This window comes from Ctenopharyngodon idella, chromosome 20 (genome assembly GCF_019924925.1).
Source record: "Ctenopharyngodon idella isolate HZGC_01 chromosome 20, HZGC01, whole genome shotgun sequence".
NCBI classification, from domain to species: Eukaryota; Metazoa; Chordata; class Actinopteri; order Cypriniformes; family Xenocyprididae; genus Ctenopharyngodon; species Ctenopharyngodon idella.
Genome location: NC_067239.1, coordinates 30,202,879 through 30,227,399, shown reverse-complemented (window position 1 = coordinate 30,227,399; position 24,521 = coordinate 30,202,879). Strand labels below are relative to the sequence as shown.

The 24,521-nt window shown below is 36.7% G+C and overlaps 1 protein-coding gene across 4 annotated transcripts in view; it reads left to right on the top strand.

Moving 5' to 3' along the window:
- kif13bb (kinesin family member 13Bb) overlaps positions 1 to 24,521 on the top strand; it is a 36,420-nt gene that overhangs the window by 7,878 nt on the left and 4,021 nt on the right. For 3 of the 4 annotated variants that reach the window (XR_007926779.1, XM_051874581.1, XM_051874582.1), the window contains exons 9-41: positions 1,631 to 1,718; positions 1,808 to 1,942; positions 3,235 to 3,347; positions 3,963 to 4,074; positions 4,451 to 4,663; positions 4,758 to 4,868; positions 6,162 to 6,296; positions 8,015 to 8,145; positions 8,771 to 8,857; positions 9,031 to 9,215; positions 10,878 to 11,109; positions 11,222 to 11,384; positions 11,866 to 12,012; positions 12,181 to 12,330; positions 13,290 to 13,415; positions 13,522 to 13,689; positions 14,040 to 14,197; positions 15,126 to 15,258; positions 15,377 to 15,493; positions 16,492 to 16,521; positions 16,703 to 16,802; positions 16,908 to 17,034; positions 17,386 to 17,441; positions 18,422 to 18,540; positions 20,142 to 20,318; positions 20,414 to 20,506; positions 20,962 to 21,111; positions 21,242 to 21,319; positions 21,399 to 21,443; positions 21,702 to 21,789; positions 23,337 to 23,470; positions 23,773 to 23,832; positions 24,345 to 24,491. Coding sequence is in view for 3 of the 4 variants with exons in the window: in XM_051874581.1 (XP_051730541.1) it covers positions 1,631 to 1,718; positions 1,808 to 1,942; positions 3,235 to 3,347; positions 3,963 to 4,074; positions 4,451 to 4,663; positions 4,758 to 4,868; positions 6,162 to 6,296; positions 8,015 to 8,145; positions 8,771 to 8,857; positions 9,031 to 9,215; positions 10,878 to 11,109; positions 11,222 to 11,384; positions 11,866 to 12,012; positions 12,181 to 12,330; positions 13,290 to 13,415; positions 13,522 to 13,689; positions 14,040 to 14,197; positions 15,126 to 15,258; positions 15,377 to 15,493; positions 16,492 to 16,521; positions 16,703 to 16,802; positions 16,908 to 17,034; positions 17,386 to 17,441; positions 18,422 to 18,540; positions 20,142 to 20,318; positions 20,414 to 20,506; positions 20,962 to 21,111; positions 21,242 to 21,319; positions 21,399 to 21,443; positions 21,702 to 21,789; positions 23,337 to 23,470; positions 23,773 to 23,832; positions 24,345 to 24,491 (4,108 nt within the window). In the remaining variant the exon portion in view is untranslated. The remainder of the gene's footprint in view (positions 1 to 1,630; positions 1,719 to 1,807; positions 1,943 to 3,234; positions 3,348 to 3,962; positions 4,075 to 4,450; positions 4,664 to 4,757; positions 4,869 to 6,161; positions 6,297 to 8,014; positions 8,146 to 8,770; positions 8,858 to 9,030; positions 9,216 to 10,877; positions 11,110 to 11,221; positions 11,385 to 11,865; positions 12,013 to 12,180; positions 12,331 to 13,289; positions 13,416 to 13,521; positions 13,690 to 14,039; positions 14,198 to 15,125; positions 15,259 to 15,376; positions 15,494 to 16,491; positions 16,522 to 16,702; positions 16,803 to 16,907; positions 17,035 to 17,385; positions 17,442 to 18,421; positions 18,541 to 20,141; positions 20,319 to 20,413; positions 20,507 to 20,961; positions 21,112 to 21,241; positions 21,320 to 21,398; positions 21,444 to 21,701; positions 21,790 to 23,336; positions 23,471 to 23,772; positions 23,833 to 24,344; positions 24,492 to 24,521) is intronic. The other variant, XM_051874583.1, reaches the window with a different exon arrangement.

Here is a 24,521-nt window from a genome sequence, read left to right as displayed (position 1 = left end):
TTTTGACTGCACGTGCACACTGGCTGGTCCACCCTGAAAATTTTTATTTTTTTTGTCATGATTTGAGTGTTCAGACAGTTTATGAGACAGTTGTTGTCAGATTTAATTGGTGATTTCAAATATGAAATTTAATCGTAAGCTTGCTAAACAGCTGTTTCCCCATTCAAAGAGATAGGAGCTACACTTGCATGATTGAAGTAGTTGCCTGAGAGGCATTTTAAAGATGGCCGCCGAGTGAAAGACTTGCCGCAAAAGGGACTTTGCCTGTACGCAACGCCGTATTGCTTCAGGGGGTTGGGCGCGAGGTGCTCCTTGTTCCTCTTCCAAATTAAAGGGTTAGTTTACCAAAAATTGAAAATTCTGTCATTAATTACTCACCCTCATGTTGTTCCACATCCGTAAGACCTTCATTCATCTTCGGAACTGCCACTTTCAGGATCTAGAAAGGTAGTAAAGACATCATTAAAGTAATCCATGTGACTCCAGTGGTTTAACCTCAATATTATGAAGAGGCGCAAGTGCTTTGTTTGTGCAAAAAAAACATAATTTACCTATTTACTTACGAAAATATTGATCTGCAACGCACGTTCACAAGAGTATCACGACTCATGCATTTTGTGTGAACACGCTTTGGATAATATTATATTGTAAATAAAGTGGGAAATTATGGTTTTTTGAGCAAACAAAGAACTCGCGTTGCTTCATAAAATTGAGGTTAAACCACTAGAGTCACATGGATTACTTTAATGATGTCTTTACTACCTTTCTGGGGCTTGAAATTTGTATTTGTGTTGGATCTCTATGGAGGGGCAGAAATCTCTCAGACTTGATCAAAAAGATCTTAATTTGTGTTCCGAAGATGAACGAAGGTCTTAAGGATGTGAATTTTCAATCAGAATTTTCATTTTTGGGTGAACTAACCCTTTAACTGTTGAAATGGCAGTATTCCCCACTCCTTTTGCCCTAAAACACTCTGTTCATGTTCATGTTCGTGGTCATCCAGTTTGAAATGTTGATTGAAAACATGGAGGTTTTTCAGATTTCCCATCACGGCATTCTCTCCATATTTACAATGCTTTGAAGCCTTTAGCCGCTGCCTACAACACGCTGGATCCTTCACTGGAAACCAAAAGTAACTCATTCTCGCTAAACTTTTACTGTTTGAATTCTTGCACCCGGGAACAATACAATTTGACACCATTATGACTAAAAGTTTGCAAAGAAGTATTTCCTACTAAAGCAGGGTGCTATTTGACTTGGGTCAAGCCTATCTAACAGGAGCAGACCTGGCGTTGAATGGGTGTTGAAGTTTTCCTATTTGGTTAAAAGGAGGATAATAGCCCTTTTTCTCTGTTTTGTTTAGTCAAGTGGCACAGATTTTTTCGCCTTTCTACTGCATAGGCAGCCAAGTTTTATTGAAAGCCCATTTTGCCAGCAGTGAAGTACCCCTTTAAGGCCTCCTTTTTTCCCTGCTATCAGGTTTCCAGCATTCAAGAAAATCCTGTAAAAATCATGACAGTTTTAAAATTACAATTGTTAATATGCTCAAACTAAATTTTGCATTGCGTACTGCAAATATTGTTGGCTCTTATGAAACATTGCTGGGATGTTCCTCTCTTGTTTCTCTTAGGAGCCGGCAGGCGTTGAGGGTCCGGGAGCATAATGTGTTGGGGCCGTATGTAGATGGTCTGTCCCGTCTCGCTGTGACCAGTTACAAGGTTCTTCCAACACCTTCATGAGTTTCCAGTCTAAAGCTCTCAGTGCTAAAGCAGTATGTTTGTGAATGACCTTTTCTTTTGTTTTTCAGGACATCGAGTCTCTGATGTCGGAGGGGAATAAATCCCGTACTGTGGCGGCCACAAACATGAACGAGGAGAGCAGTCGATCACACGCCGTCTTCAACATCGTTCTAACGCACACGCTCAGAGACCTGAAGACTGGGGTGAGACACAGATCTTTGTCATATTATTAAAGGTGCAGTAAGCGATTTCTGAGAAATGCTGTTGAAAGTGGATTGGACTGAGCACCACAACACACCTGTAGCCAATCAGCAGTAGGGGGCGTGTCCACTCATGATGGGGGAGGAGTAAGTGAGCAAGAGGGAGATTTGAAGAAAGAGAAGAGAAACATTACAAATTGAAAAGCTCAGAGGAATATCACTGGAAAAAGAAGGGGCATGATCAGGCAAGAGCTATAGGACACGCTTTAATATTAGAAAAGCTTTCCAGCGCTGGAGAGACCAAAGTGGGGGGAGGCCTAAAAACAGATGCTGAGGTTGAGTTGTTTCTCCTCCATACGTGAGTAACATTGGTTTTGCTGTTTTACAGAACCAAGATATGCTGTTAGCTTTAATATCCAGTACAGTTTTGAGTGCCGTTGTTTGTCTGGAGCTGCTGTGCTGGTGTTTGTTTTGGTTGATTTCAAATATCAACAGTGTTTCTCAGAAATCGCTTACAGCACCTTTAAAGTGTTTTAATGAAAGGTGAAGTGTGTAATTCCAGCACCACTAGAAGCATTAACTGAAATTGAGCAAGTAGTTAGATATTTACATTTTCTAAAGTTTGCATCACTCACATTTTCCTCAGAAAATTTAAAAATTGATTTATTTTTTCTATTCAGTTTGGTTTGAGTAATGCATATATCACACACTGCAGCTTTAAAGCAGGATTATATTTAACTAAAACCATTTAAAAACTTTTGTTACTTGAAAGAAAATAAACTTAACTGAAATAAAATACAATATAAAACTTAAGCTTATTTTATTTCAGCTAGTTGCCAAAGCAACATTTCTTCTTTCATGTAGTTTAACTTGAATTAATAAAATAACTCAAACTATATCTCAAATAAAAATTAATAAAAAAATTATATAGACATAACGGGAAAAAACTAGTAAAAATGACAAAAAAAAAAAACCACAATAAAATGATTAAAACTTAAAAAAAATAATAATAATAATAATAAAAACTGATTAAAAATATTAATATTAAAAACTATAATATTATCTCAGTGATACTAAAATAAGACTTTAAAGTCAACAAGAAATAAAATTTGACCTTATTTATTTTCTTAATGCATGTTACTGGTCTTATTGTATTTTTTTAAATAGTCATTTCATTTGGAAATGCACCATAATATGGTAGTAAATTCGGTTGCAACTTCCATTTCATGTCAACTTAAAAGAAAAGACAGATCTATTGGCTGTATTATTGTGATAGATTGAAATGTTTATTTCAGACGAGTGGAGAGAAGGTGAGTAAACTCAGTCTGGTGGATCTGGCCGGCAGTGAAAGAGCAGATAAAACTGGAGCTGGAGGAGAAAGACTCAAAGAAGGCAGCAACATTAACAGGTCAAACACACACACACACACACACACACACACACACACACACACACACACACACACACACACACACACACACACATATATATTTGGTTTCCATTCTTTCCCCTAAATCTAACCTTACCCATAAACCTACCCATCACAGAAAACTTTCTACATTTTTACATTTTCAAAAAACATCAGTTAGTGTGATTTTATAAGCTGTTTTCCTCATGGGGATCAAAACAATGTCCCCACAAGGACAAGGATTTCAGATATTGCCATCTTTGTGGGGACATTTTGTCCCAATAACATAGGGTTTACCTGAACCACACACACACACACATTTGTTTTATATCATGTTGGGGACTTCTCCATTTCTAAATTAATTAATTAGATTAATCGCCTTATATTTGGCTATTTAGACACTGCATTGGCAGATTAACAGTGTAAGATTTTTTTTGTGTGTGTGTGTGTGTGAATTTAGTAAATAATAGTTAAATCAAGCATATATTTTAAATTTAATTTAATTTCTTTATTTATTTATTTTAAAATTTATCTCTTCATATTTTCAGGTTTTTCACAAACACACCATCATTTACACATACTCAAGTGTATTCTTGTGATAATGTGTGTGTTCAGGTCTCTCACGACTCTCGGTCTGGTGATTTCGGCATTGGCGGAGCAGGGCGCAGGAAAAAACAAGAGTAAATTTGTTCCTTACAGAGACTCAGTGCTCACATGGTTACTGAAGGTGATGATAAGCCTTATTTTAACACTACACACCTTGTAAGAATCTAATTATTAGTCTTCAATGAGTAGATTATTATTTTCTGTGTCATTATTTTAGTGTCATTATTTTCTCGCTCTCATCATGTCATTCAGACATTATTTTTTTTCTGTGAAACACAAAAGGAAGACACTTAACCATGCAGCTCTTTTAAAATACAATGTTCATATTGGCTGTCAAGATCCAAAAAGTACAAAAAAAAAAAAAAAAAAACACCATACAATTTTAATAATAACAATTATTTGCTGAAAAAAAAAAAAAATCTATGGAAAATATGCCATAGATTTGGCTTGGTTTCATCTCAACTCTCTGATGTAATTTCCTCTTTTTTGCATGTCAGGACAGTTTAGGAGGCAACAGTCGTACAGCTATGGTTGCCACGGTGAGTCCAGCAGCCGACAACTACGACGAGACTCTGTCCACACTACGGTACGCCGACCGGGCCAAAAGCATCGTTAATCACGCTGTGGTTAACGAAGATCCAAACGCCAGAATCATCAGAGAGCTGAGAGAAGAGGTGGAGAAACTGCGCAGCCAGCTGACCGAGGCTGAGGTACTACACACTAACACCTGTCTGCTGTGTACTGTATATGAGATGAACTTTGACCTCTAGCACTTTCAACAGTGTGTTTTTCTGTGTGTGTAAGTCAATGAAAGCTCCTGAGCTCAAAGAGAGACTAGAGGAGTCCGAGAAGCTGATCCAGGAGATGATGGTGAGCTGGGAGGAGAAACTCAGGAAGACGGAAGAGATCGCACAGGTATTGAACCCACAAGCGGGTGAATGTGCATCTGAGATCACACTGACATTTCTATTCTAACTCTTTAGCCCAATTTCGCTTCTCTGTTTGAGATAAGATCATTTTAAGCCTCTAAACTCCCGGAAAGTTTTCAGTCCCATTACCCAGCAATCGAATGCATTCAAACAATCAGTCCAAACAGTGCTAATGTAAAGAAAACCAGAATGATTACATCAGATATGGCAGAGAGAACAGTGACTCGTGGCCAGATTTCAGTGAATTATTCATTCCAGGATCTGTTTAGCTTTAAAACACGAGCTCTGTCATTGTTTCTGAAGAGCCAAGTGTCCTTTTTTTTTTTTGGAAAAATACCTAAGTTTACCTTGAAAAAAGCTTGCAGAAAATACAGTTTTGTGAGAATCATCCTTCAATCTGATAGTTTACTTTGCTGGATAGTAGCGGTGTGATGAGATCTCGTGCCACAAGATTAAAATGTGACAAGATTTCTCGTCGAGGTGAAAAGCTGTCTCGCGATATTGCCATGATGGAGCGTGAGGGTGAAATTAGGATAGAATATGCCACCGCTACGTTTACATTACTCCTCCACTGTCGTTTTCTTTTTATAGAAATAAAAACCATATAGCTTCAATCCCATCCAGCTCATCTAACTCGAGTCGGTTGTAGTGCAGCAGGAATCAGAGTTCACTGATCACGTGACGAGAGTAAAAATGCAAGCGCACATTCAAACACGATTTCAGTACTACGCATTTTGAAAGTGGCTCCCTGATGCATGCAGATATCTTCCAATATGAAAGCTATCTTAGGCTGGGCTGTGTAGCTATGATACCGTCTCTCAGCTCTGTATCATGTATGAAGAAAAATTCGGTCTCTGTTTGCACATTGAGTATTAAAAGAGTACTTTGATTAAGGTTGCACTTATTGTTTGCATTTAACTGTGCTATTCATTTTTATTTATACTGTTTTATTTCTATTATCAAGTTTTTATAGTATAGTTGTGTAGTTGTTGTACACAATTACAATTTTTACTCAGAATCACATTGATATAAATATGAAATTTTGAAATAGAAGATAGTATTTTCTTGTAAAATGTATTCTAATCTTTTTTTATTTTTTTTTACAACTTTAAAAAAAATCTTTTTTACAGTCTATTATTGTTGTTCTTTTTGTTATAATTGTGGGCAATGGAGGTTTTGTTGGGTTCTTTCCCATTGTGATAAACCCACTCAGGACAGTCAGCAAAACACGCGTTCACAATGGCTTCGTCTTCTGAATTGAATATGCTTGGTTCTTTAGGAGCGACAGAAGCAGCTGGAAAGTTTGGGAATTTCTCTGCAGTCGTCTGGGATCAGAGTCATTGATGAAAAATGCTTCCTGGTCAATCTGAACGCAGACCCCGCCCTCAACGAGCTGCTTGTGTATTACTTAAAGGTACAGACACAAATTAATGAAAATTTGTGTTACCTTCTCAGCTTGAATATTTTATATAAAACAATTTACATGTATATGTATGTATAATATACAGGTGCTGGTCATATAATTAGAATATCATCAAAAAGTTCATTTTTTTATTATAAATTATTTTTAAAAATGAAACTTTCATATATTCTAGATTCCCTACATGTAAAGAAAAAAAATTCAAAAGTTTTTTTTTTTTAATTTTGATGATTAGAGCGTACAGCTCATGAAAGTCCAAAATCCAGTATTTCAAAATATTAGAATATTTCCTAAGATCAATCAAAAAATGGATTTGCAAAACAGAAAAGTTCAAGTTCTTTAAAGTATGTTCTTTTGTGCACTCAATACTTGATCGGCAGGACATATTACAGCAAATGACTTGCTCCTAGCACAAATTACTGCATCAGTGAAGTGTGGCATGGAAGTGATCAGCCTGTGGCACTGCTGAGGCACTATTGAGCCTTCAGATCATCTGTATATTGTTGGATCGACTGTTTCTCATCTTTCTCTTGAAAATATCCCATAGATTCAGGTCAGGCATATTGGCTGGCCAATAAAGCACAGTAATATCATGCTCAGCAAACCACTTGGAAGTGGTTTTTGCACTGTGTGCAGGTGCTAAAGTCCTGCTGGAAAAGGAAATCAGCATCTCCATAAAGCTTGTCAGCAGATGGAAACATAAAGTGCTCCAAAATCTCCTGGAAGATGGCTGCATTGACTTTGCACTTGATAAAACACAATGGACCAACACCAGCAGACGTCACGGCCCCCCCAAATCATTATTGACTTCAGAAACTTCACACTAGACTTCAAGCAGCTTGGATTCTGTGCCTCTCCAGTCTTCCTTCAGACTCTGGGACCATGATTTCAACATGAAATGCAAAATTTACTTTTATCTGAAAAGAGGACTTTTGACCACTGTTCACTGTCCAGTTCTTTTTCTCCTTAGCCCAGGTAAGATGCTTCTGACGTTGTCTCTGGTTCAGAAGTGGCTTGGTAGTCCTTTTCCTGAAGATGTCTGAGTGTGGTGACTCTTGATGCGCTGACTCCGGCTTCATTCTACTCATTGTGAAGCTCTCCCAAGTGTTTGAATTGGCTTTACTTGACAGTATTCTCAAGCTTGCGGTCATCCCTGTTGCTTGTGCACCTTTGCCTACCCAATTTCTTCCTTCCAGTCAACTTTGCATTTAATATGCTTTGATATACACTCTGTAAACAGCCACCCCATTCAGTAATGACCTTCTGTGACTTACTCTCTTTGTGGAGGGTGTCAATGATTGTCTCCTGGACCATTGCCAAGTCAGCAGTCTTCCCCATTAGTGTGGTTTCAAAGAACAAAAGATACCCGGAATTTATACTGTAGGGATGGTCATTTAATGAAACTCAAATGTAAATATTCTAATATTTTGAGATACTGGATTTTGGACTTTCATGAGCTGTACGCTCTAATCAACAAATTTAAAAAAAAAACTTTTGAAATGTTTTACTTTACATGTAGGGAATCTAGAATATATGAAAGTTTCATTTTTTAAAATAATTTACAATAAAAAAATGAACTTTTTCACGATATTCTAATTATATGACCAGCACCTGTATGCATGTATAAATTGTTGATTCAAATTGTTCATTCTACATGTTTTGGTGAAGTTTGAAGGGTTGTATTTCATTTATGTGTGTGTGTTTATGTACAGGAACACACTCGTGTGGGATCTGCGGACTCTCAGGACGTTCAGTTGTGTGGTTTGGCGATTCAGCCGGAGCATTGTGTCATAGACATCACAGTAGAGTCGGGAGTCACGCTCACCCCGAAGAGAAACGCTCGGTAATCACTCACACATACATACGGATTTAGGTATATATGTCTAACATTAAAATGAGTTTAAAACTAAACAAAAGCCATGAAAAAAACATTTTCATTACTTGAAATAAAATAAATGTTAACTAAATAAATTATTTTATTTCGGCTGGATGAAAAAAGCAACATTTCATATTTTTATTTAGTTTAACTTGTATTTAGTACTAAAATAACTAAAACTGAAATAAATAAAACTAAAATTTGTATAAAAACAAATATATATATTAAAAAAAAAAAAAAATATATATATATATATATATATATATGAAAGAAAAAAACAAAATGACTAAAACTTTAAAATTAAAATAGAAAAAAAAACTAATACCCGAAATTAACTAACTAAAAGCTGAAATTAATTGATCATTTATTTGCACAATTTACTCAATTTACAAAAATACATTGACATAATGCCTAACATAATTGAAAAAAAAAATGTAATTTAATGGTATTTATTATTTGTTTATATTTATTATATTTTACATATTTACATATACATTTACATATTCATATGCATCAGTCTGTCTCTATTCTTTAGCAAGTGATAGTAAGAATATGTGTACATGTGATAATTCATATTTGTCTCTGTGTGTAGAACGTGTGTGAATGGAGCTGTCATCTCGTCTCCTGTCCAGCTGCATCATGGGGATCGAATCCTGTGGGGAAACAACCACTTCTTCAGGTCAGTGAGACACATTTACACTCAGTTCAAGTACGGGTTCTGGCTTTACTTGTGTTTCAGAATGAAAACTCTGGTTGATTATAATCTCAAAGACTCCATTTTATGTGTCCTCTTCTTAAATTTACCAAAACCTATGTGTGTAAAAGTGTCGTTCTTCTCTTTGCGTTTCTCAGGATCAGCGTGTCTAACGCGTATCGTGTTGGCGTGGAGGATGAGGAAGGGTCGACGATGAAGGCTGGTCTTCACCCCGAGTGTCTAGATGTGGATATAGATCGTCTCAGTCACGGCTCCAATGACACTAGCTTCAGTTTTGAGTCTGCACAGACAGAAGTCATGATGAAAGCTCTGGGAAACAACGGTGAGGGACACATCACTTAAAAGACTATCACAATCAATATAAGCTGTTTTAAAGGGAGATTCTGTGCTGCTATAACTATTACAAACCATTAAAAAACCCTTTGAGACCCAAGTTAAAGTCGCATTAAATCAGGGTTGCCAGGTTTTCACAACAAAACTAGCCAAATTGCTACTCAAAACATGCCTATTCGAGTTTCGGGGGGGTCCCCTGGTAAAAATCGCATTCCGCGGGGTAAAATCTTGGCAACACTGTGTTAAATGGAAGTTGCGTTTTCTTCCCTATTGTGACGTATATCTGAGTGAAACGGCTTCTGGCACAAGAAAAATGTTGATTTTGTCCGTGGGGAATTGATTGGATGGTTGTGGTTTGCTATTGGTCAATCTCATGTGAGTGACAGATTGCCCCGCCCTCACGCCAGTAAACATGATCATCAGAGAAGAGATTTCGCTGCAAGAGGGAGGGGAAGATATTAAAGATTATGAGGCACATGAACTAAAAAAAAAAAATAATGATGTGCACGCATAAATCATATATAATAAATAGTGCAATATTCCATAAAAAACAAAACAAGAATTGTCCATTTTGGTTTCATGGTGACTTTAAATAAAGTCCCTTTAAGACAAGTCATTTCACTCGGCGGCCATCTTTGAAACGCCTCTCGGGCATCCTGGGCATCATGCAGCTCCTATCTCTTTGAATGGGGAAACATCAAATTCTCCAAAGCTGTTTGCTAAGCTTTCGATTAAATTTCATATTTGAAATCACCAATGAAATCTGACAACAACTGTCTCATAATTTTTTTTTTTCCAAACGCTCAAATCATGACAAAAAAACAGTATTTAGGCTGGATCAAGCTAATGCGCATGCGCAGACCTAAATGCGCGTCTCTTGTGCCTCATTTCGGAGGCGCGCGTCTGACTGTTTCTATAGAAACCGGTGCTTCTAACGGCCGCTGCAGTGACGCGATGACTTTACAGGTCGGCGATTGGCTCTTATTTTGAAGGTGGGACTTATTCCGCCATATTGAGCGTTACACTTTCTCCCATTCAAAACAATACGAGTGATATGTCTTGTGTTATTCTATAGTCTTTGCTTTAAATGTAATGGTACTACATTTAAATGTAATGGCATCGTACCAGTATTCTTCCATAAATTTCGTATTTTAATTATGTTTTTAATCACCATGCCAAAGACTGTTGTTTGGTGTTACAGATGGAAAGATGGACAAAATTTATTTTAGAAAGACTTAGAGAGCATGCACAAATAAATATCCAGTAATATTTCTCAAACTGTATCATTTTTCAATGAAAATAAATAAAATCTCATATTCCTTAAAATGGGAATCAAAGATTTCAGGCTTATTAACATTTTTAACGAACACTCTTGGGCAACACTCAATTTCATGTTCATTTGAAATAATGAAATATTGATAAATCATAAAAAAAATTTAGTATGTTTAAATTAAAATGATATGTAATAATAATTCTTACAATTATTCCAATCAAAAAATAAACCAAATCAAACTGGGAAAATAATTCTTCTAGTCTTTTTCAGTGTACAGTTTTTCATGGTTTGTTGATGTTAAAATATATTAAAATAATGACGTATTTCTCCATTAGTCTTTTGATACTTTCTGCTTTTTATCTCTGAAATGTCTCTCAGACCCGATGCAGTCAGTGCTTCATTCTCTGGAGCGCAGACATGAGGAGGAGAAGCGTTCGGCTCTGGAGCGTCAGCGGCTGATGTACGAGCAGGAGCTGCAGCAGCTGCGCAAACGTCTGTCATCAGAGCTGCAGACGCAGGGATCTCATCCACAGCACCACCGAAGCAGCGAGAATCTCAACGTGAGCTCGGTCTCCTCACAGAGCCGACTGCACCAGTGGAGTGAGGAGAGGTGAGCCCCGCTGGCAAAAACTTCACCCCAATGCATTTTGACTTGCATTCTAAACCACAGAAGTATTTGGTATGTGTTTGTGTGCCACATCTCATGTTTTATGTGGTCTCAGGGAGGCTTTGATGAGCCGAACTCTGCGTAAGCTCAGAGAACAGATCGTGAAGGCCAATCTGCTGGTGCAGGAGGCTGGATTCATCTCTGAAGAGCTCAACAAGAAAACAGAATATAAAGTCACACTGCAGATACCTGCTGCCAACCTCAACGCCAACCGCAAGGTCAGGACAGACACTTCTGAAACATATTTTATCAGCTAGAAATTGAGTTTAGTCTTTATAAACATGAAGGCCTAGTTTCACCGACAGGGCTTAGCCTAAGCCAGGATTAGGCCATAGTTCAATTAGGGCATTTAAGTAGCTTTTATAAATGTTTACTAGAAAAAAAGATTACTGGTATGCATCTTGAGACAAAACAATTGCACTGACATATTTTAAGATCTGTCAGTGCAAGATACTTTCAGTTACAACAGCTCAAACATGCATTTCAGTCTAGGACTAGCTTAAGCCTCGTCTGTCAAACCGAGGGGAACAGTCATGGAAATTCACTGAAAAGACGTAGAAAGTTGTTCATTTAAACAGCCGCCCAAAGGAAATAATTTGGACTTTTCATTACTATTATATACTAAAAAAGGACCGTGTTGAATTCTGGGTTAGGGTGAAAGTGCTGCTTTAATGCAGATTCATGTTCTCCTTCCTGCAGCGGGACACGGTTCTGAGCGAGCCGGCGGTGGAGGTGAGGAGGAAGGGTAAAGGGAAGCAGATCTGGGCCATGGAGAAGATGGAGAACCGGCTGGTGGACATGAGAGAGCTCTACCAGGAGTGGAAAGACTATGACGAGGACAATCCTGTATGTCAAATCACATGAGAACTTTAATGCAGCTACTGTACATTATCATAATTTACCTTTTATTGTAGTGACTTAATAACTATAATTTCATCCATGTTGGTGAATGTATGTTGTGTTTTAATGGAGATATTAAATCTTCATAAATTAAGTATACTTAAACGTGTTCAGGTCATGCGTTCCTACTTCAAGCGTGCCGATCCGTTCTTCGACGAGCAGGAGAATCACAGTCTGATCGGTGTGGCGAACGTCTTCCTGTCCTGTCTGCTGTACGACGTCAAGCTGCAGTACGCAGTACCCATCATCAACCAGAAGGGGGAGGTATATACAAAACTCATTTGTTATTAGTTGATATTTTGTTTAGAAAAGGGGGTTGTTTTCATATTATATTTTATACCTATAAGGCAAGACACCTCAGGTGAAGAGGATAAAAAAATTAAAGGGTTATTATTATGCTTTTTTTTTTTTTCTACATGTTCATCTTCCTTTACTGTGTAATGTTGCTGTTTGAACATGAAAAAGTCCCTCCAGCAGGAGTTATTCTCTATATCAGTGTCACTGTTTCTGAACTCCCTGAATTGTTTTAGTTTTCTTCCGGGAACAAACACGTCACAATATTCCTCATTTAAATAATTCAAACGCAGAATAAAGGGGCGAGGCCTGGTTGAGTTCGTTAGTAGTGGGTTGAAACTGGAGGTTATGGTAAGGGGCGGGACATTTCCCAAACACACTCGAAGTGCTTGACCAATCACAACACACTGGTCCAGCCATCCAATCAGAGCACAGTGCGCTTTTTGGAAGGCGGGACTTCATAGAGACAGGAACTAAACGGAGCGTTACTGACAGACTGGGAAGAGAGGAGCTGCAACAATGTTAAAAGAAGTTTTCACCATGTTTTAAGGAATAAAATGCTATATAAATCATGCAAATATTATATTCGCAAACCCTTCAATAAAAACCTTCAGAATATAGAGAGGAATAAAACTGTAAAGTTTGGTGTATGTAAAGATTTCTGACCTAAACTGCCTTTAAAGATATGGATTATAAATGAAATCTACAGACGCAAACAGATAAAGTGCAATAAAAAACACTTAAATGTGTTTCTTTCCACTAGTCTAAATATGTAATGGAAGCAAAATAGCCCAAAATCTCAAAATTGATCAGTGCATGAAAAAACAATGGTTTCCCCTTTAGTGTCTTGTCTTAAGTTAATACGTCATCACAGTCCTGACAAACTGTAAGGGAAGTGATTTATTACCATTGGTTTTGTGTGTTTTTAGGTGGCAGGTCGTCTTCACGTAGAAGTCGAGCGTCTGAGTGGAGAACTGGAGGATCGTGAGACGGGGGGCGGGGACTCTGACATCAGTCCGGACGGCGAGACGCAAGAACGCAAACTTACCTGCATGGTCAGTTAGAACAGGAAGTCTCCAATCAAACATGCAATTAAAAAACTAATTATGAAAGTCTAAATTGTAAATGAGTGTAGTACATATTCTGTTTGTTTATTTCCAGATCAAGGTGTTGCAGGCGACAGGACTACCTCAGCACCTCTCAAACTTCGTGTTCTGTCAGTATTATTTCTGGGAGCAGAAGGAACCCGTGTTTATTGCTCCGGAGGTCGGCCTGACCGCTCCTAGCAGCAGAGAGCCGCAGTCTCTGGTGTTGTTTGACAACTGCAAGGTTAAGACACTCATTTCAGTCTCATCAAGTGCTGCAGGAATGATGCTGCCTTCACATCGGATTTATTATTAGTTTCCCAGTCGGAAATTGGACATGAATGCCCTCTCAGGTCATGTTTACTACTGGGAGATAATTTTGATACCCAAGTTTCTGAGTTGGTCGTGCCATAAACTTTAAACATGACAGAGCAATACAAAAATACTTTATCCCTGCAGAGCTCTGTCACATGGACTAAAGCATTATAGTGAAACATGTTGTCCTCTCTCTGCCTTGTTTCTCTCTTGTTTTTTTTTTTTTTCTTTTATGTACAAACTCTGTTAGTCATCATACATCTCTTTCCGCATCTGTAGAATCTGGAAGTGACCGTAACTGAAGACTTCCTGGAGTTTCTGACGGAGGGAGCTGTGGCTGTTGAGGTCTATGGACACAAACAGGCAAACCCGCGCAGGAATCTGGCTCTCTGGGACCTTGGGGTGATTCAGGCGAAGACTCGCTCTCTCAGAGAGAGGTACACCAGCCTTTATAATACTTCTGAAACACAATATGTATCACAGATTATTTCTGTGACAGCAGAATAGATTTAGTCAATATTCAGATGATCGTGATTCACAGGGCAGGGTTTCCCAAACTGAAGTTCATGAGTTTATGAAAAGCTAATAATTATTATATCATAAAACACTCAAAGTGAAACGCTTACTAAAATAATTTTAAAAAATATTAATAAATATAGATAAAATATTGTATTTGTTGACCTGCATGTCATATGACTATAAACCAACATTAATTCAAAATAAATATTTATTCTAAAAGTCAAAATAAAATACGCAGTAAAATATTAACAAATATAAATAAAATATTTTGTTTTTATCAGCATGTCGTGTGACATTTAATGTAAAATTAAAATGAATAAATAATTAAAAAATATTTTATGTAAAAGTCAAAATAAAATGCTAAAATATTTTCGTAAAATATTAATAAATACAATTAAGATATGACAATGCATGTCATGTGACCATTACCCAACATCAGGGAACTGTGAACGTGATTGTTTTGTTAAACTATTTAAATCGACTTAAAATCACAGGGGTACTTCAAAGAAATATTTTAGGTCAAAGAGGTTTGACAAAATTATTATTTTATTTTACATTTATGTACTTAGTTTTATTTGTTTGTATAGATAATATTGTTAAATGAATGTATACAATTAATTGAGACTTATTTTGAGTATTTTAAAATAATTACTCTTGAGTGTGAATAGACCATGAATATAGACTTTGATGCTGATATGCCATTAAATGATAAATAGGGGTTACAAATTTTGATCATATCAGTCAATAATTCTTGCACCAAAACAGGTAGTTTTTCATGACCATTTCTCATGCTCTCTGACTGACTTTGGAAATGAAGCGGTCTCTTCTGCATTGTTCTGTGTGCAGGTGGAGTGAAGTGACCCGCAGGCTGGAGCTCTGGGTGCAGATCCTGGAGCTGAATGATGCTGGAGAGTTTGTGCCGGTGGAGGTTCAGCCAGCTAAGGACGTGTGCACAGGAGGAATCTTTCAGCTTAAACAGGTCTGTGTGGATATTAATGATAGTACAAGGTGTAAAACTTCATCTTGACACATCATTTCATTGATAATCTGACCTGGATGCAATGTGTCCTATAATGCAATTCATGAATGTGTGACAGGGTCAGTCCAGGCGTGTTCATGTGGAGATTCGTTCAGTCCAGGACTCCGGCACCATGCCTCTGATCACGGAATCTGTGCTCAACATCTCCATCGGCAATGTGGAGGTCCATCAGAGGGTGAAAAAACTCATCTTTACTGTTTTTTTTTGTCTTTGTGCAAAATGTTTTCACACATAAATCTTGATTCACTAACAAGCTACTTACATCAAACCAGACACGGGTAACCTCAAAAACATGTAATGCATTAAACTAAAATGATTTTTAAATATAATGTTTATTAACGTGGAGTGACCCTACAAGTTACCCTACAATAAATCATATTGTATAATTTAATTTAATAGTTTAATACTTAATATGTAATAAAAAATGATCCGTTCTGTTATGCAGTTTTATTTCAGTATTATTTATATACGATTATATTTTTTAATTAATATTTTGAATTAGCTTTTATTTTTATATTTTTTGTTAATTTTTTATCATTTTGGTTTTAGTAATTTTGTTCTTTTGTCATTTTTATTTTATTATTATTTATTTATATTTATTAATATAATATGTATTTGATATTATATAATAATAATTTATATTATATTATATTATATATATATATATTTTTTTAGTTTTTATTTATTTCCAGTTAGTAATTTTTAGTGCATTTAGTACATTTAGTTTGTTTTTCATCTTTTATTTGTATTTTATTTTATTTCAGCTTTAAAACTATTTTAATTAACAAAAATGTTTTTAGTTTAGTTAATGATAATAGCCCTGATGCCATGTGGCCAATCCCTGACATAATATAGTAAATAGTTTACAACTTTAATAGATTAATACTTAATATGTAACCAAAATGATCAGTTCTGCATAATTATTTAGCTGGTCACATGTAGTTGAGACCTATAAAAAACTGGTTTTGAAAATTGGCTCTACTTGAGTTCACCATGTATGCTGTCATTTTTAGAGAGCAAAAGGAAACTTGGTGCTGAAAGCCCTTATATGGAGATGGTTGGGCGTGACTTATGCTAATTACTAACTGCAGGCACACGCCTCCTCGTTTAGAACAGAATCTGGAAAGATCAACATCAGAATCGTGACTCAAAGTTTTTCTGTTATTTTTGAAGGTGGGAGATAAAGACGTGGACAGTTATCAGGTAATGATTTTTTAGTCCTTTTTAAATATGTAAATTATGTCTGTGATGATTGGCTAAATTCTGTGAATGTGTAGTTTTCACTGTCATTTGGTGAGCAGAAGAGATTTACAGTACAACACTGTAGATATGAGCTTTATGTGATTAATATATCAGAGGGTTTTCTGCATGTTTCTGTCTGTAGGAGTTTGATCTGGAGAGACTGAGGGCCCAGTGGCTCATGGCTCTAACTGAACGACAGGAGTATCTGGACCAACGTCTCCAGAAACTTGTTGGCAAGCAAGGTAAGAATCCACCATCAAATGTGTTTCAGCTTGTGGAATAGATTCAGGGAACATCTTCAGTGAAAACAGGAGAAAAGTGATTGGCCTTTCTTCTGACACATGTAGATAAGTCAGAAGAGGACGTGGAGAGCGAGTCCCAGCTGCTTGAGTGCCGTCTGACACTAACGGAGGAGAGAAATGCTGTACTGGTGCCCTCTGCTGGCAGCGGTATCCCAGGAGCCCCTGCGGAGTGGTAAACGCACATCTGCTCTTCTGTATTCATATTTTATGCTCTGTTGGTCACTGAATGTCATTCCTATCAAACAATCATAGGACTAAAGCCTGGGACACACCAAGACAACGTCAACATAGTGTGTTCAAGTGCAGATTTTTGACAGAGATGCAGCTGACGAGAGGCGACAACACAGTCTGCTTTTGTCGTCACTAGTTCTTTGACATCGGCTTGGTGTGTCCCGGGCTTAAAATTCAGGTTCTAGAACAAAATCCAACAATCTTGATTGGTTGATCAGAATGTTTTTGTGCTGATGGTTAATTCAGTTTAGTGATGAACCTTATTTTCACTGTCTGGTTCCTGTTCCTGCAGGGTTCCTGTGCCTGGAATGGAGAGACACATCCCAGTCATCTTCCTGGACCTCAGCGGTAAATATTTAATGTGTTCCAAATCCTAGTGTGCTGCTTGGATGTTTACTGCCTACATAGGCAGCTGCCTTCTAAGGGAGCATGATTTGAAATGCCCTACATGGGGAGCAACTCCACACGCTACTCGTATGACTCACAATTAGAGATGCATTGATACTAAATTTCTCTAAAAAACATAAGATATCACTTAGTATAGTCAATGTTAATTCTTTATTGGCAACTGAATAGCTAATAATTAAATCATAAAAAATTTAACATTTAAAATAAATTATTTTAAAATAAAACAAGCACAGTAAAACCTTTATTAATCGTAGATGAAAATATTTTTTTTGAAATTAATGTTATGCAGTTTTTTTATATACTATTATATTTTTATTAATATTTTTGAATTTGTTTTTAGTTTTAGTTTTCATTTTAATTTTGGCTTAAGTTTGAGTAATTTTGTTATGTGCTTTTGTAACTTTAATTAGATTTTTTTATATTGATTTAATAATTTTATATATTTTTTAAATATATTTTTTGTTTTAATTTTAGTTCACTTTTATTTATTTTTCCAGTTAGTAATTTTAGTGCTTCAATTTAAACTTATTTTAGTTAGTTTCCCAGGGAACATTTGTAACTTTTAAGTCTAAGTTTTTTTTTTTTATTTGTATTTTATTTTATTTCAGCTTTATTAAAAACATTTTAGTTAATTTAGTTTTAGTTTAGTTAACGATAAAGCCCTGATGTCATGTTACCAATGGCATTAACTGACATCAGAGAGCCGTGAGAATGTGAATGTTTGTTAAATTACTGAAATATTAACTTAAAATCTCACGGGAATTTGAGTAAAATGTTTTACGTCAGGTTCAGCTGACAAAATTTGTGTTGTATAAAGTTTATTAAATAATCAGAGTTTCTCTTGGCTCATTCTTCTTCTTGATTTTTTTATTTTTTATTTTTATTTTTTTCACTGAGTTGGTTTCTCCTGTCATCTACAGCTGATGACTTCTGTGATCATCTGTCCGCTCCTCTGGCTGGAGGTCTGGATGCTGTGCTGAACAGAGAAGATAAAGATGATTTCATAGATTTACAGATAGTCAAACACCATGAGAATGAGGTGAGGAATATTCTGCATCATGGTATCTCATATTGCACAAGTTTCTTTTGTCAAGTCATGTTTCTGTCCTCACCAAAACTGACATGCCACAAAATTACAGCCAATCATAATAGATCTGATATTTAAAACCATTTCTTACATAATTTGGGGCATTTCCAAATGAAAAAGGAAATTAACAATAAAAGAGAAAAAAAACATCCAGAACACCTTAGCAATGCCTTAGCAACCATCCAGTACACCATATAAACATAAAAATACTGAGAGCACCTTAGTGACTCCCTAGTTACCATCCAGAACACCATAGCAACATGATAAACACTGAGAGCACCTTAGCAACTCACTAGCAACCATCCAGAACACCATAGCAACATGATTAAAACACTAAGAGCACCTTAGTAACTCCCTAGTGACCGTTTAGAACACTATAGCAACATAAAAACACTGAGAGCAGCTTAGCAACTCCCTAGTCACCTTTCAGAACACCACATCAACATAACACAGAGAGCACCTTAACAACTCCCTAGCAACCATTCAGAACATCACAGCCACATAAAAACACCGAGAGCACCTTAGCAACTCCCTAGCAACCATCCAGAACACCAAAGCAACATGATAAAAACAATGAGAGCAACTTAGCAACTCCCTAGTGACTATTTAGAACACCAAAGCAACATAAAAACACTAAGAGCTCCTTAGCAACTCCCTAGCAACCATCCAGAACGCCACAGTAACATAAAAACACTGAAAGCACTTTAGCAACTCCCTAGTGACCTTTCAGAACACCACATCAACATAACACAGAGAGCACCTTAACAACTCCCTAGCAACCATTTAGAACACCATAGCAACATAAAAACACTGAGAGCACCTTAGTAACTCCCTAGCAACTATCCAGAACACCACAGCAACATAAAACACTGAGAGCACCTTAACAACTCCCTAGCAACCATTCAGAACACCATAGCAACATGATTATGGCCCAGTTTCACAGACAGGGCTTAGCCTAAGCCAGGATTAGGTCTTAGTTCAATTAGGATATTTAAGTAACTTTTATAAATGTACACTAGAAAAAAAACATTACTGGTGTGCATCTTGAGACAAAACAATGGCACTGACTTATTTTAAGATATGTCAGTACAAGTTGCTTACAGTTAAAACAGCTCAAACATGCATTTTAGTCTAGGACTAGCTTAAGCCTCGTCTGTGAAACCGGGGGAAAATTACTTGGAGCAACTTAGCAATAATCCAAAATACCATATCATCATAATAACAGTCAGAACACCTTAGCAACACCCTAGCAACCATCCACAACACCACAGCAACAGGATAAAAACACTGAGAGCACCCTAGAAACTCCCTAGTAACAATTTAGAACACTATAGCAACATAACACTGAGAGCACCTTAGCAACTCCCTAGCAACCATCCAGAACACCACAGCAACATGTTAAAAACACTAAGAACACCTTAGCAATGCCCTAGCAACCACTCATATTATCAAAAAAAGAGAACAACGATTCATATCTGGATACAATATCCAGAGTGAATTAAAAAACTGTTTAAAGTTTTGATTTGTGATGTCAGTCATCTATCTTCTCACAGGTGAAGGCAGAGGCATCATGGGACTGCACCGTTCACAATAGTCCTGAGCTAAATCGAGCAACAGGGCAGGATCAGAGGGTTTATCTCACCATCCGCATCGTCGTTCTGCTCAGTCATCCTGCACAAATGCAGCTGGTCCTACGCAAACGCATCTGTGTGAACCTCACCGGACGACAGGTGTGACAGTTAATATGATAATGTGTTTAATTGATGATGTTATTTTTGTGCTTTTTTTTTTTTTTTTTTTTATTGATCTGATTTCCGGCTTGCAGGGTTTTGCTCAAAGTCTGTTCAAGAGGATGTCTCACCGCAGCTCAATTCACGGCTGTGGAGTCACGTTTGAGATCGTCTCAAATATCCCAGGGGTACGTGAAGAGGACGAGCACAAAAGCAACACTGTCTCTTCTTGTTTAAGCATGCGATTCTTGACCAGAATGAGCTGTATTGTGGATTTTTTTTTAGACTATATGCTATTGTTTACAAGTTTGGGGTCAGGAAGATTTTGAACGTTTTTAAAGAAGTCTCTTCTGCTCACCAAAGCTGCATTTATTTGATCAAAAATACGGTAAAATCACTAAAGGTGATACATGGGTATGATACTTTTCCAGGATTTTTTTGATGAACAGAAAGTTCAGAAGAACCATTTATTTGAAATCGAAATCTTTTATAAAATTATAAATGTCTTTACTGTCACTTTTGATCTGTTTAATGCATCCTTGATGAATAAAAGTATTCATTTCTGACCCAAACTTTTGAACGATACTGTACATAAGTCTATGTGAGGCTGGTAACAGAAATGGCTGTGTGCATTTGTTCACAGGACATGCAGGGCTCTGAGGACAGGGAGATGCTCGCCCGACTGGCCACCAGCACTGACAACCTAGGAACTGACAGTGAAGCCGCCATTGAGAAATACCTGCGGAGTGTGTTAGCCGTGGAGAACATCCTCACGCTTGACCGTCTCAGACAGGTCTGACATGCGTCTCCTGTACATATGCAGTATTGTGTATATATGTTTAAATAAGAATATAAAAGCTCTGGTTTTTGCTATATGCTGTAAAGTACATTTACATGTCATATTTGTATTTTGGTGAATTCAGGAGGTTTCAGTAAGGGAACATCTGACAGATAAAGGAAGGATTCCCAAACGCTGCCTCAGTTCACCCAATGTACACCGGGTAAGACCTGAGCAACGTCTTTGATCAAAATCAGCCCAAACTTAAGCCAGAAATGAAACACAATCTGTTTATTTTTCAGCTCTCTGGCAGCAGAAAAGATCTGTCCACCAGCCAAGACTACAAAGTGAGGAAAAAAAACGCTTAAATAGTGGTCTAACAGTTTTTGTGTCACAGTTTGGTAAAATACACAGTATGTCACTATTTTAGGTAGCTGAAAGCACTAATAATTTAACACAATTCGTCACATCAAGTATACTCAGATTTACATTTACATCATAGTCATTTGTTTCATTTTTAGGGTTCATTTTATTATTGTTTACTGTCCATCCAGATGTTCAGCTTGTTTACTGGTGGCTTGTATCCGTGCTTTTACTTTCTTTAGGGTGTTTGGGACAGTCAGCAGGAAATTAATGTGCCAACATCATCCCCATCTCACTCACCATCAATACAAAGTCCAAACTCAGAGCCAGGTAAGTGTCCTCTTCCTCTTCTGCTGTCTGCCACCTTCACAGGGTGAGACAGAGGTTGCATTACCTGATGGAGTTACCATACCATAGCAACATAATAAAGACACACAGCAACACTCTAGCAACCATCCAGAACACCTTAGCAATCATCCAGAATACCATAGCAACATAAGAAAAAAAACTGTCAGAACAACTTAGCAACACCCTAACAACCATCCAGAACACCATAGCAACATGATAAAAATGCTGAGTTGCTTAGCAACTCCCTAGCAACCATCTGGAACATAGCAACATAAAAAGACTCAGAACACCTTAGCAATGCTATGGCAACCATCCCAAACGCTTTTGCAACATGATAAAATTTTTTAAAAAAATCTTAGCAACACCCTAGCAACCATAAAAAAACTATAGCAACAAAAAAAAAAAAACTCCATAGAAACAAAAGACATAAAACACCTTAGCAATCATTGAGAATATCATAGCAACATAAAAAACTGTCAGAACAACTTAGCAACACCCTAGCAACCATCCCAAACACTATAGCAACATGATAAAAAAAAACTTAAAACACTTTAGCAACACCCTAGCAACCATCAAAAAACTATAGCAACAAAATTAAAAACATTAATGAAACACCTTAGCAATGCTCTAGAAACCACTCATAATGCCACAGCAACTGCATAGCAAAATGATTAAAAACACATTTACGCTGCGTACGAAATCGAATGCTTCCCTACTATATACTATGCAAAAAAACTGTATGCCAAAAGGGCAATATGTCAGAATTCATAGTATTCGAAAAATAGTAGGCGAAAAGTCCCCAGATGACCTACTACTTCCGGTGAGATTCTGAAGTGTGCATACGATGGACACCTTACTATCCCATGAGGTCACGGGAGAGGATTTATGAATGGAGGTGAAGTGAACTGACACTGGTAGGTCACATGACAGTAACAACATGGCGGATGTAGTACGTCCAAATTTCATTGATACTACCCATATTCATACTATAAACAATGACACTTGTTTAATGGCCACAAAGTAAATTCAAATGTAGTACCTACTTAGACAATACAAGATTTCGGACGCAGGGTTAGAACACCTTAGTAATGCCTTAGTAACCAGCTACAACTCTAGCACCATGTCAGCAAGCACCACTTTTCTTCAGGAAACTTAAACCTAGTTTCAAGATCTGTGGCTGTTGAAATTTCTTACTGATTATAAGTGTCTTTGATCTGCTGGTCTATGCATGAACTCAGCACTGCATGGCGCTTAGAAAAAGGTTTGTGTTTGGAGCAGTTTGGTGCATGCTGTCAAAGAGGAATGAAGTAAAACAGTAGCAGAAAAAACAGCATTAAGTGTAATGTGCTTAATTCAGCCGCTGTGCTCCCGATGGAGGCGCTGATCTGCTTCTGTGTTTTTGTTAATGCTTTATTTATGCTTTGCACTTATTTTTGCTCAAATGGGTTTCCTGCTCTTTTCTCCTCTGCTTTTCCTCTGTCCTTCAATCTTTCTCTCTTCTTCCGCTCCTTAAACCCGTGTCCCTGCAGGTCTCTCAGGATTTGCTGCATCTTATTTCTCCCCAGTAAAAGCTCTAGTGTCTCCAGTACCCAAGATGTTCAAGTCTCTGTTATCCAAGAAAGATGAGAAGAAAGAGCCACCTCCTCCTGCTGCCTTTGAGCAGGTAAAACACCTGCTGTGACTCAACATATTTCACATATTATTTCTAGAATTAGAAATGCATAATATAGTATTACCATGGCACAGTATAAGTCTTCGTAAAGCTATTTGGTTTCAGTAGTTTATTGTTCATTATTGTGGGCCAGCAGTTATGTCTCCTCTGTATTAAAATGATGTAGGTTGTTTTTAATAATAATAAAACATTGAAATGTAAAAAAAAATTAAGCCAGAAAAATAATTGCAAAATGTGTGGTATTCCTGGTAAAACACTTAATAATATTTGTATTGCCCTTTAAATTCACCCAGAATGTGCCACGCATTATTGTGCAGTCTGTCAGTCTTGAAGACATCAACAGCTGTGAAATGGTTAGTCTGTTCAGCTGGAACCTGAAAAGTAAAATATATATAAAATGTGTGTGTGTATATATATATATATATATATATAATATATGTATATATGTGTATATATATATATGTGTATATATATATATATATATATATATATATGTGTGTATATATATATATATATATATGTGTATATATATATATATATATATATGTGTGTATATATATATATATATATATATATATATATATATGTGTGTATATATATATATATATATATATATATATATATATATATATATATATATATGTGTGCATTATATAATATTTGTACATTTTAAATATTAATAAAAAATAATAAAATTGTTTATTTTATATTTATATATTAGTGCTGTCAAAACGATTAATCACATCTAACATAAAAGTGTATATATACACACATTTACAAACTTTAATTGTTAGATGCAATTAATCACAATTAATTTATTTGACCTTGTGCAGTTGAAAATATTTAGATGCGTTTTATTTTGAAGACTCCAGTGGCTCCTTCAGAAGACAGTGCTCAAGACAGCCAATCAGAATCTGCTTCCTTTGTGCCCATATTTCCGGTTATTCCCAATGGAGTAGAGACCGCTAAGGCATCCAGCATTTCCTCAGAAACCACGTCTGACATCCAGATAGTAAGTCTACATGTATTATAAACAGCTCCT